Raw genomic sequence first — 12,818 nt, 5'->3', positions numbered from 1 at the left:
TATTTTTATAGACAATTATTTCATATTTATATTAACTTTTTTTTTTAAACTGCTTGGAAGAAATAAAAAAAATTCAAAAAAATAATATATGCTAACCATCCTTAATTTACTGATTAATCCCTATTAAAATTATTAGTTTAAAATAAATGCAAAGCTGATCGTAGTTTTAATTAACATTATGTATGCCATTTTTTGCAAGCAGTTGAAAATACATTTTATTTACTCTGGAAATTCCAAAAAAAAATAACAACTGAATTAAAGGATAGTTTGTAATATATCCTAAGCAGTAGAAGGTCTTAAATTTATTTTAGATATTTAGTGACACTTTTGCTAATATCTTATTCAATTGCCTGGAAGTAATAAAAAATTATAAAAACGTAATTTTTAATCTTTTTTTAGGCAGTTGACCTTCTACAATAACTACTTTATTGTCATAATGTAATTCTTCCAGGCACTTGAAGAAGAAATGAAAGAATGTTTTTAATTACTTTTAACATAAAAACGTAGTTTTTTGTTGACCAGTTGATGATCCTACATTTATCCTAATTAAAATTTTAAAAAAATTGTTGTCATCATTATTTTTTAGGCAGTTAAAATGAAAATAAAAGAAATTCTTTAACTGTCTAGAAGAGAGTTGAAATGAACAACATATCGTTTTTTTTTTGTCAAAAAGTTAAAGATCCTGAATTTATTTTAGACAGTTGAGGATTTTTCTCATTTCTTAGTTAACTACTTAAAAAAGATATCGAAAAATTACAATTTTTTAAAAATAATTGACGTACTTATTTCTTTTTTAAATGTCTATTAAAATCTTAAGAGTCCAATATAAATAATTTCACAAAATTAAAAAAATCACTAAAACACAAAGATACTTTGCCATTTAAATAATATTTCTATCAATAATTCTGTATTTTCAAATATGATTGATATAATTTAATTTATAAAATAAAAAAAATTAATAGTATAAAACTAAAGACTGAAGCACTTAGGAAGTTTTAAAGATTAATAAATAAATAAATGCATAAATTAAATATTCTATACGTTTTTTAAAATTATAGCGAAACGGAAAGGCAGAAGATGAATGGTAGACATAAAATACTCACTCGAACGAGCAAAAAATATTGAATTAAAATAAATTTATAATTTAACAAAAAAATAAATTAAATTAAAAGAGTAGTAGTTTATACATTAAAGCCTTGATGCAATGTAAAATAAAAAACTACAGATGAAAAAGATTAAAAGTTGTTGTTTTACAAAAGACAAAATAACGGATATAATAAAACTATTTATCGAAAAAATGTCCTTGACGATTTTAAGTTCTAAAACTAGTAAACTATAGTATATAAATATTTTCCTGAACTTCTGTATTTTTTATTACACAAGTATTTATAATACATTCTCGATATAAAATAATTTAGTACATAAAAAGGAGTATATTTTTAATGAACACCAAATAATTTTTGTAATCCCGTTTTCATAAAATATATTTTATAAAACCATATTGTGCCCACTCACTGCCATTAAATTTGACATTAAATGTATATTCGAGTATTTGTATCACATTCTCTATATAACATATTAGTACATCAAAAAAAAAATAGCATATTTTTATTAAACATCAAACAATTTTTATAGCCTAGTTTTCAAACAGTATATTTTATGAAACCATATTGCCATTGAATGCCATTGAGTTTGACATTAAATTCACATACAAAAATCTCCAATGATTTTATTTTTATTAAAAAAAACAATTTTCCCGCTACAAAAAAAAAGTTTATTTAAAACAAGACAGACATCAAATTTCCCAGTACAAACAACAAAGGTTTACTTCTAATTAAACAGTGCCTCTAGGTAAAAAGTTACCATTTTATAAAAAAATTGTTTACAAAGCCCACATTCATTATGAAAGTCAATCAAATTTTCCCTCGACGTATTGTTTAATATATTCGGCACGGTTTTTTTTTTCAGTTTTCTTTCAATTATGCGGTATTGTGTTAATATTTACCCTATTAGAACTACAACTCGTTAAAACATAAAATTCTTACCAAGTATTTCGACGGTATGGGTGATTTCTTTCGGTTGTAAAGTCCCTATTTGACAAACGTAATCTCCGGCATCTTGGGGTCCCACTTCCTTTATTTCTAGACTAAAATCCGGGTTCAATGTTACCCTGGGATCGGGAGAAACTAAAGTTTTTCCAGCTGATAGCACGGCGATACCGCGTTTCCATACAAGCACGTAAGGACCTAAAATTGAAAATTAATTTAAATCACCGACGCATAAAAAAAATTCATTTGGTTGGAAAAAATCGCAGTTTTCAGTTTTTTTTTTTTTTGAATAAAACTTAATCATTTTTGACATGTTTTTATGCTGACAATTTTAATTTAGTGCATTTATTCTTGACCAACAAATAGGATCGATCGATGAGTTTAATTTGGCACAAGCAGCGTGACACTACAATAAAATCGCAAAACGAATGGTGGCAAACTGATTTTTTTCTATTGTTTTAGGCCGTACATTCAATTAATATTGTTTTAAAGTACACAGATTAAATTTGACTGATAAAAATGGTGAGCTAATAGAATTAGATCTAGTTTAAATAATATTTTTTAAGTTTTTATGTAATCGTAGTGATATGGTAAATATACATACATTTTATAAGCCATAAATTTTATTGGATAATATTTTATATACGAACTCAATGGAAATAATTCTCGGGATCTATTATACAATATCGTGTAATTTATTTTAAATTGTCATCAAATAGTGTAAAAAAAAGGCCCTAAAAAGGATGATTTATTATGCCATAAGACTTAAAGGATGTCGGAAAAAAATATCTGTTTTAAAATTTTTTACTACATGTTAATAAATAATGAATTACGTAATTTTCCTTCACTTTATACAACCCAAATTCCAATGGCCACCCATGAAATTTTTTATAAGTGAGTTCCTATAAGACTGAACAAGGAAATATTGTATGTTTAAAATAATTTATGCATAATTTAATTGCACGTTATCTGCAGACAAAAAAGAAGAGGTAGTCAAAAGTCTCTACCAAAGCATAAAATACGTAATACAACTACTCCCAAAGTAATAAATAAATGTCGTAATTGACGATTTTAATTGGGAATTGGGTTAAAAACAGCTTTCGTTTCATTGTTTGGATTGGGACAAAGAAATAGTAAAGGAGACTAGGCTAAAAATATTTGCACAAAAAAAAAGAATTAGTAGTATAAAACACAAAATACGAATTGCCAAAGAGAAGACTATATTCATGGAAGTCTCCAGCCGATACTCCTAGTATCATAAAAACAATAAAGTCCAATCAATTATTTAATTAATTATTAAAAAAGTATTTGATTGCGTTAAACACAGCATAATTAAGCGAAAAGGCTATCAGATTAATTTCAAATATCTACTTAAGACTTGATGGAAATTAAACGGAACAAGTGAAAATACAACGTGGGGTAAGACAGGGATGTGTTCTCTCATTTTTGATACTCCTACTTACATTCCGATAAAAATTTCAACGCAGTCGAAGAAAGTATCTCTTTGAATGAAGTCGTACTGAATATTATTCGATATGCCTATGACACCTTAGCGATAGCAGATTGGAATCACTGCAAAAATTATTGAACTCTATAGCGCCGTACAGTCAACAACATGGTCTTAAAATCGACGTATAAAAAACGAAACAAATGACCATCAGCAAAAGAGATATAAATGAAGATTACCTTTAAATCGAAGAAACTCGAATTGAACGTGTTCAATAATATTGCTGCCTCGGAACGATCATAAATGAACAACGGGATTATGCACAAGGAATTAAACATCGTCGTTAAGGATAATCAAAGAAGGTACTTTACAAAAAGAGGGTCATTTTTAAAAGTCACAACAAATTTCTTGAAATGAAAGTAAGGCACTTAAGATAGTATATCTTTTTTCTTTTCTGCGTCAAATTTTGTACAATCACAGAGGCCAATACTCAATCTTGAAGCAATTAGAATGTGGCTATATAGAAGAATACGCAGAATACCATGGGCAGCTCACATTACAACCATAAAAGTACTAAGAAAAATTAAGAAAAGATCTACAGGTCATGTACACCATTAAAAAAAAGGAAACTAGAATACCTGCGGGATGTTATAGGAAATAAAGATCGATACTTTCTCTTCTACAAACTATAATATAAGGAAAGGTATTGGGTAAAAGAGGGCTTAAAAGAAAAAACATTACAAAAGAAAAATATTTTGAGCTGTCAAAAAGTTAAAATTGATAATATAATGTCCAACATCTAAAACGGATGGGTACCTAAAGAAGAAGAAGAAGGAGTTAAAGGAAAAAGAAAATATCTAAAAATTTAAAACTACACAAAAAAAGAGGATTCCAGTGAGGAGTAAAAAAATAAATTGGAGGGTTTTTTAAAATGTCTCAGGACATGTGGTAGAAAAAACATACGTTCTGTATACTAAAATATTTAGGCGATATTTTAAAAACTTTATAGTAGTTACGTACTGTCGTCTAGTAAAATATCTAGTTAGTTAAAAAATTAACAAGGAAGCACTTCAGGTTTAAAAATAAATTAGGGTAAACCACCCAAACGTTGTCACGATTGGCACTATTAGATTTAAATTGAAATAAATGTAAAATCTCTAAAATATTATTATTTTTTTAATTTGCCAACTTTGCATTACCCACCAGATAATTCCGCGTGCTCCTTAAAACTAGAATAGCTGACGTTTTGTGGGTTACAAGTGACGCCATTACGAAATAAAGTAAGTTTTTGGCCCAATACAGACGAAGCAACACGACATCAACACGATACCCGAGGAATATGTCGCTCACATGTCGCCGCCATATATTTAAATGCAGCTATTCACACGACGCGATACGACATGAAAGGGATACGACAACGTGGCTGCAAGTTGCTCGACAACATTTTTATTTAGTCGCCAGCAAGCTGTTGCCTCACGATATTGTCTTTTTTCTTGGAAATGGCCGCCGAACGAGACAATAATTTAAAAATTGTCATTGAAGTGGAAAAATGTGAATGTTTGTATAACTTCAAACGGTCGGATTATCCAATGAAGGACATAACCGAAAAAGCGTGGCATGAAATATCAAAAGAAACCAAGTTTTCTGGTAAGTAACAAGTTTATTTAATTAATTTAAAACACATTTGCAAACAAAATTAATTAATCTAAAATACATTTGCAAACAAATAATGTTTTATTTAATGCTAATTGAGGTTGTTTTAATATTGTATTTTGGTAGAAATACACTAATAACAATATTTATTTTGCCAAGGAAGAGCAACACGTGGTTTTATAAAATAGTTAGTCAAATATTTTCGCAGTATCGTTGGGCCTGAAGTCGGTTGTAAATTAATGTCTTCTTCTTGCATAAGAATATCGTTTTGCGGTCTATTTGTGGTTCTTGTTGGTTCATTTATAGATGTTGTATACTGAGATCCCTCCCGTTTTCGGACAAAATTATGTAAAATACAAACAGCTTTTATTATATTTACCGTATTTTCTATTTTTCTACAACGAATTGGGCAGCTCAATACTTGGAATTTTTTTGTCATCATTCCAAAACTACATTCAATGATTTTTCTTGCACGACTTAATCTGTAATTGAACATTCTTTTTTGTTATCTATTAAAGTCAAAGGATATGGCCTCATCATATACTGCTTTAACGGAAACGCATTATCTCCCACAAAATAAAACTTGCTGCGAATCATCATGAGGCAAAGGTGAATTTTCCGGTATGTTAAGGCCTTTTCTTTCTAACCAATAATGCATTCGGGATTCTTTACATATCCCACCATCATTATTCCTCCCAGCAAATCCAGTTTCCACCATAGTAAACAAACCATCAGCATCACACACTGCCATTAAAACAATTGAATGATATTGTTTATAATTAAAATTGGTTGAGCCAGAATTAGGAAGTTGTTCAATCCGTATATGTTACCCGTCGATCGCTCCTAAACAGTTTGGTATGTTCCAGACTTCATAAAAACGCTGAGATATATTTTTCCAGTCCTCAGTATTTGGTATTTTCATGTACTCATCTTTCAGTTTTTGCCATATAAGCAGTGTTGTGGCAGTTATAATTTCTGCCACAGTACTGTGTCCTACTTGAAAATATAATGACAAAGACATGAAGGTGCAACCAGATCCTAGGTATCTGAAACAAAAAGAAGCCATATATAATAATGATAACAATAATAATAATAACGATTAATACATATATTTATTTTTTTCAGATCAAGAATGCAAAGAGAGGTGGAAAACATTCGATCAGCATTTGTACGCAGCCTGAAGCCAGCCCCTAGTGGTTCCTCGGCAAAGTCAAAGAAACCATACTACGTTCATAATTATTTGCTATTTATTCTGCCCTATGTCAAACTAATAAATACAACTTAATCACCAGGAAATATTGAAGGCCCACCAAATCCTTTAGAAAGTCAAGTCGCTTTGTAAGTGGATGAGACTGCCGCAAATAACCATTAGGATGAAGAATCACCTGCACCATCAGAAGTGTTATTTAATAATAACTCCGAGAGAGAATATTCTGTCCCTATTACTTCAAAGTCGACGAAGAACCCACAGTACAACACAACAGGGAAAAAGAACATGTACAATAATTTGGACGAATCATTTTTGGAGTATTTGCAGAATAAGAAAAAAAAACTTGTCCCTACTGATGATAATGAAACTGCTAGAAAATATTTTTTGCTTAGTTTATTACCCGACATTCAAACACTTACCGATAATCAAATGCGACACTTTAAGCTAGAAGTTCTGCACTTAATTGACAACATAAAGAAAAGCTCAGGACCATCTACAATAATAACAACCCCACTTTCTTCCACTGGCTCAAATAATTACCCATACTCTTCATCAAGAAGTGTTTCTCAATCATCACGACATTCGTTTGGTACAAATGAAATATCTTCAGCTAGTAATGGACTATATGGAAATTTCACTTCGGAGGCCCAGATAGGAATCACTTCACCACCAAATGAATATGAACGGGAGAACAATCTCATACCAATCAAACCATTTGGGAAAACCTTTAAAATCCCAATACCTTTATAATATTTATTATAAATATTTAAAATGTTAAAAAAATCAAACTTTATAAACTGAAGAAATATTTTTTTTTACTTACCTAAGTGTTATAAGTAACCTTTCCTCTGCACTAATACATTCTCTCATCACTGTATTTTGTTTGTGAAGAAAAGGTGCCACAACTCTTAATAATTCTCGAAAACTTTCTTTGGACATCTTATAAAAGGCCTGAAATTTTTTATCAGTCTGCCTTAATTCTCTCGCTGCGATAAACAGTCTTCTCCTTTTGTTATTTCTAATATAAGGATGTACCCAATATTTTCGTCGTCGTCTTCTTCTGCTTCGATTTCGCAAATATAAATAAATAGGCATGTCTTCTTCGTCGCGAGAGTCTTCTTCGCTACTGGACATCTTTAGATAAACTGGCAATTTGGTCTTATGCTCCAATAATATCTCATATCGTATCGCCTCGTCTGGATACTGACACAAGTCGGCAACATTCGAGCGACATGTTGCTCGGGTATCGTGTTGATGTCGTGTTGCTTCGTCTGTATTGGGCCTTTAGCTTTTTCGTATAGTAATTATGTTTTTTAAGTGCTCTGTAAGCTATATTGGCTCTTTCTAATTATTGTTAAAATTATAATATAGTAGCCACCACATCTCTAAGATTCTGATTGATCTCACCCGCTGGCGCCACCATAATACGGTCGTTTTAGAAATTTGAGCAGTGTTTAATTCATGTATTTTATGCCAATGTATTTATCACTAAACTCAGTCGTACTACTCTAAAGTATCTGAAAAAACGATTATATAAAATAAAAATTACACTAGTAAAAAAAAACCTTCCGCGCTTCAGTTAAATGCAAATTTACCGGACTAAGACAACCTGTGTTTGCCCGCATTTAAAGGCACGCGACCATTTGCCAGACAGTGCCATATTAGTGCCGGATTCCGCATTGTTTCCATTTTTGTTTTTTTCTGATGCGTTTATTAATTCGGAAAGGGGTGGTGCGACGAAGTATCCCTGACTGTGTTCGGTGCCGTAAATTAAATTTAGTAGGTCAGTAGTGCTATATAATAGCAAAATGGTTGTTTTGGCTGTTGGTTTTTTTTATGAAAGTATATGTTTTGACTATTTATTATTAATTTGTAAAAACTTTAAAATGTTTCGGCTCTCGGATAATTCTAATACTGATTTCTGGAGACCGTGGACCCAAAAAGAAAATGATAAAGTGACTTAGATCCCAAATGTTCATTTTCCAGTATTGAAGAAGCAAATGGAGTGGAAAATGCAGGAGAACAAACAGCTTGTACGCCTAGCTTTAATCTTAGTCAGGATGCAAAACAAATTTGTCTAAATGTGTACAAAAATGTATTATATAATGTAACAACCCTGAGTTTAAAAGCAAAAGTTCTGCCTTGCAAAAAACAGTCTTTTTAACTGGTGCTCCTTATTCGACAATAGCTAAAATGGCAAGATAATATAAATATAGCAAAAATATAGCAAATATAGAATAGCTAAAATATAAGATGCAGGAAAACTCAAGGAACTTAGCCCAGCTACTGCTAAATTGCTTAGGAGTATTGTCTATGATAAGTATAGACGCAGTGAGGTGCCAACCATAAAGATGATTAGGAAAAACTACTCAAATACAACTTTAAGGAGGCATTTGAAAAAATTGGGATTAAAGTTTAAAGTAATTAATAAAAGGGCAGCCATAATGAGTAGTCTCAATCAATTTATTATTTGAACAAGACATGGAATGAAACTCATGATACTACAAAAAAAGGATAGACTGATGGTTCTAATCTATGTGAACTAACTGATTCACCTCCAACCCAAGGGTCCAGACTGATAATTCTTCAATGTGGTTCAAAGGATGGTTGGGTAAAAAGGGGCCTTAAAATATGTGAAAAAAAAATTAGGAATGCAATGTTGATTACCATAAAAATCATAGTTTAAAGTCATGGTTTAAAGGAAGCATTATTCCTAAGTTAAAAAAAAATAGTGTGGTTGTCATGGACAATGCTTTTTATAATTCGAGACTACTGGAAAAATTCTCAATTCATCCAGTACGAAGCAGGATATAAGACTTTTTGTTAGGGCATGATTTGTATTTTCATGAAGCGTACATCAAAAAATAACTACTTAAAGTTCTTTATAGCAAGTCATGGAAAAAGCAATGTAGGGTCGACCAAATTGCTGAACAGCATATGGTCATACCATTTTAAGATTACCTCCCTACTATTGTGTATTTAATCCCATTGAGTTGGTTTAGGGACAACTCAAAAGGAGTATTAGAAGAAGCAATAAGTATCCAAAATTTGATAGCAGGATAGTAGAGGTTATTAAGGAAGAAGTTAATCGCATAGTGACAGATCTGTGGACAAAAGTGTGGATTAAAAAATAATTAGGTTCGAAGAAGAATATAGAAACTTACACCACATTACGTTAAATGGGGGAGACCGGATCATCATAAATTTAAATGAAGAATCAGATGATGAAGAAGAATATCTCGTAGACCAGGATTAGATGCAAGGACTAGATCAACCATTTAGTTTTAGCAATAAATGACAGACAATCTTTTTATGCCATTTGAGAACTGCAGAGCATCCTGCTTCCTCAAATATGATGAGAAAAGAAGTTAAAATATAATTTTTAATATTTAAAATTATTTTTTTTTACAGTCCATTCCATTGTCGACCTCACCAATCAAACAAATGACTGCTTCTTTCTTCTTTCTGCTGAAGTTAAAATAGTTTAATTAAATTATTTTTTTAGTCTTGCCCTCCAATTTCATTATTTTATTTAATAATAATAATATTAATAATAATAAATGTCTTCTTTATTCAGCATAAAAATACATGTTTTCTTAACTACTAAATAAGTAATGGCGAGATCTAGATTAAAGCTACTCTATCTTACCATATTAATAAGCACAAATGCAAAATTTTATAGAACATAATAGCAGAATAAAAATGTAAAATAATAAATATAATACAATCTGCTATGCGCAATAAATCATAGTAGGTACTTCAATGAAGGACCAGAGATGATTACCTATGTCGGTTTTGAAAAATATTATTTTTAGTTTTTTGTTTAAAGGTTGTTACAGAGAGAAGAGACTTAACTTCAGGTGGTAGTGCATTATAGATTTTTGGAGCATTGTAACTAAATGAGCCCTGGAATTTTGCAGTTTTATGCCCTGGAATAACAAAATTATGCGCGTTTCGTGTGGTTCTAGCCGTGAATTTTGGAGTTTGGAATTAATTTCTTAGACAAATAAGCTGGTTGTCCAAAAAGCACAACTTTAGGGACTAGTGTAGCCATTTGCAGTACAAAGCGTTCATCCAAAGAAAGCCACCCTGATCTGACCAACAGGGGAGTGACATGGTCGCATTTACTCATACCAAAACTAAACTTGAGGCACGCGTTTTGAATTTTCTGAAGGCTATTCTTTTCACGTTGATACAAGGCAGGCCAAAACAGAACTTGAGCATAACTAACAATTGACAAAATTAATGTATCACAAAGATGTAGTTTAATATCAGCTGTCAAAAACTGTTTGTTCATATAGAGTATTTTTAATTTACAAAAACATGCCCTCAACAAATTCGACACATGCCCCTCAAACCTGAGATCCGTGTCAAGAACAATCCCCAAATTCTTCTGGTTATTAGAAGGAGGTAAAGGAGATCCATCTATGCTGATCTTCACGGTATCTGGAAGGGGCTTGTCAAAGACAAGGAGTTTGGACTTTGCAACATTCAACACGAGTCTGTGACTCTTACACAAGTCAGATATGGCTAAAAGATCCAAATTAATAGCTTTCACAGCTTCTATGGCCTCCATAAAGTTAAATGAATGATAGATCTGTGTGTCATCGGCGTACTGGTGCGATTCACAAACTCAAAGGAATTTATGAAAGTCACATAGATATAACAAAAAGAGTAAGGGGCCAAGAATACTTCCCTGCGGGACACCCTGATCCAACTGCAAATATTCAGATAGAATAGAATTAATTCTTACCCTTTGACGTCTATTTGAAAGATAATTTTTTAGCAGTTTAAGAGCAGAATTATGTAGCCCAAAATATTGGAGCTTTTCCAATAAAATTAAATGATCCAGTGTGTCAAATGCACGACTAAAGTCCAGCAATACTAAAACTGTTGTTTTTTTCTGATCAAGAGCTTTAAATATATCATCACAAATATGAAGAAGAGCTGTACTGGTACTATGCTTTGCACGAAAACCCGACTGTGTTACTGGAAGCAAATTTTTAGTTAAGCAGAATTCATTAAGCTGATCATTAACAATTCTTTCAAAAATTTTGGACATGGCAGGGAGTATGCTTATAGGACGATAGTGCGATAATTCCGTTGGATTTCCAATCTTAGGGACAGGGATTATATCAGCTTTTTTCCAAGCATCCGGGAAAACACCCATGGAAATACAATAGTTTATTATAAATGTTAGATGCGGGGAAATATGAGGTGTTACGAGATTAATAATTTTCATGGTAATGCAGTCAGAACCCATAGCAGTACTTTTAATTTGGGATATGGCTTTATTTACGCTCTCTTCGTTTACCTGATTAAATTTAAATTGATTTTCCAAATTCAAAGCGGGATCATTTGATGAATATTGTTGAAATATATCATTGCCAGAGTTTAAAGTTACTTTTGGTACACTATTAACAAAAAAATTATTATAATATGAAGGTGAATATTCTAGAATATTTTCTGATGACTTCGAGCAGTCACTGATGTTTAAAGATTTTAACGTTTTCCAAAATGACTTAGGGTCAGTTTTGAATTTATGTTGTAGAAACGCTTTTTTTTCATTTCGAACAGGTAACGTTACATAATTACGGATTTGCTTATATTCATTAAATGCTGCTTCGGTTTTTAACTTTTCATATTTTGATAAGGCTTTACGTCTTAACCTCATCATAAACTTTATATTAGGAGTTATCCAAGGTGCTGGTGCCTTAGTAAATCTAGAGCTTTTCATTGGAGCATGAGCATCAAAAATTTTGATTAAGTTTTCATTCAAAAAAGAAACCATAAGATTAACATCATTGAAAGAGAAAATAAGATCCCAATTTATAGCATAAAGATCTGCCAGGAAAATGTCTAAATTAAAATTAGAATAATCCCTATAGGTTCGAAATGAAATTGGTATACGAGTTTTTTCTAATCGCAAAACTAAAATAAACCAAATGATGATCTGATATATCATCCATTTTAATAACCTCCACTTTAGATGACATTTCCGGCGAATTCGTAACTAATAAATCTAGAGTCGAGGTACTATTTTCACTAACGCGAGTAGGAGATTGTATAAGTTGGGACAAATTATATTTGTTTAACAAGCGAAATAAATGTTTACAAGCAGCACTATCGGTTTGTGAAATATCTATATTAAAATCAGAACCAAAAAAGATATGATTGCAACATGGCATGAAACTCACCAGGGTATTTTCCAAATCTTCAAGGCACTCATTAACATTTAAACTAGGGGGTCTATATAAAGAACCAAAATATATTGTTTTACCTTGTATTTTAACACTTTTATTTCTTTAACTTTTATTTCCTCTTTTTTTTACTACCATACAGTCTTGTTTCAATGTCATCACATATCTCAAACATATTGTAATAAAACTAAATACTGGTGGCGCTCTTGTATCAGCTAAGAAATAAAAAGTTTAAGCTTTAACTCTTAAGTTTTAACTAA

At 31.2% G+C, this 12,818-nt stretch overlaps 1 protein-coding gene across 4 annotated transcripts in view; it reads right to left on the bottom strand.

Annotated features, from left to right (window-relative positions):
- The window catches only part of LOC126750535 (limbic system-associated membrane protein-like), a 524,620-nt gene that overhangs the window by 189,784 nt on the left and 322,018 nt on the right, over positions 1–12,818 (bottom strand). For all 4 annotated transcript variants that reach the window (XM_050460178.1, XM_050460174.1, XM_050460176.1 and 1 more), the window contains exon 4: positions 2,046–2,246. In XM_050460178.1, coding sequence (XP_050316135.1) covers positions 2,046–2,246 — 201 coding nt within the window. The remainder of the gene's footprint in view (positions 1–2,045; positions 2,247–12,818) is intronic.

This window comes from Anthonomus grandis, chromosome 2 (assembly GCF_022605725.1).
Source record: "Anthonomus grandis grandis chromosome 2, icAntGran1.3, whole genome shotgun sequence".
NCBI lineage: Eukaryota > Metazoa > Arthropoda > Insecta > Coleoptera > Curculionidae > Anthonomus > Anthonomus grandis.
This window is presented reverse-complemented; position numbering and strand designations above follow the sequence as displayed.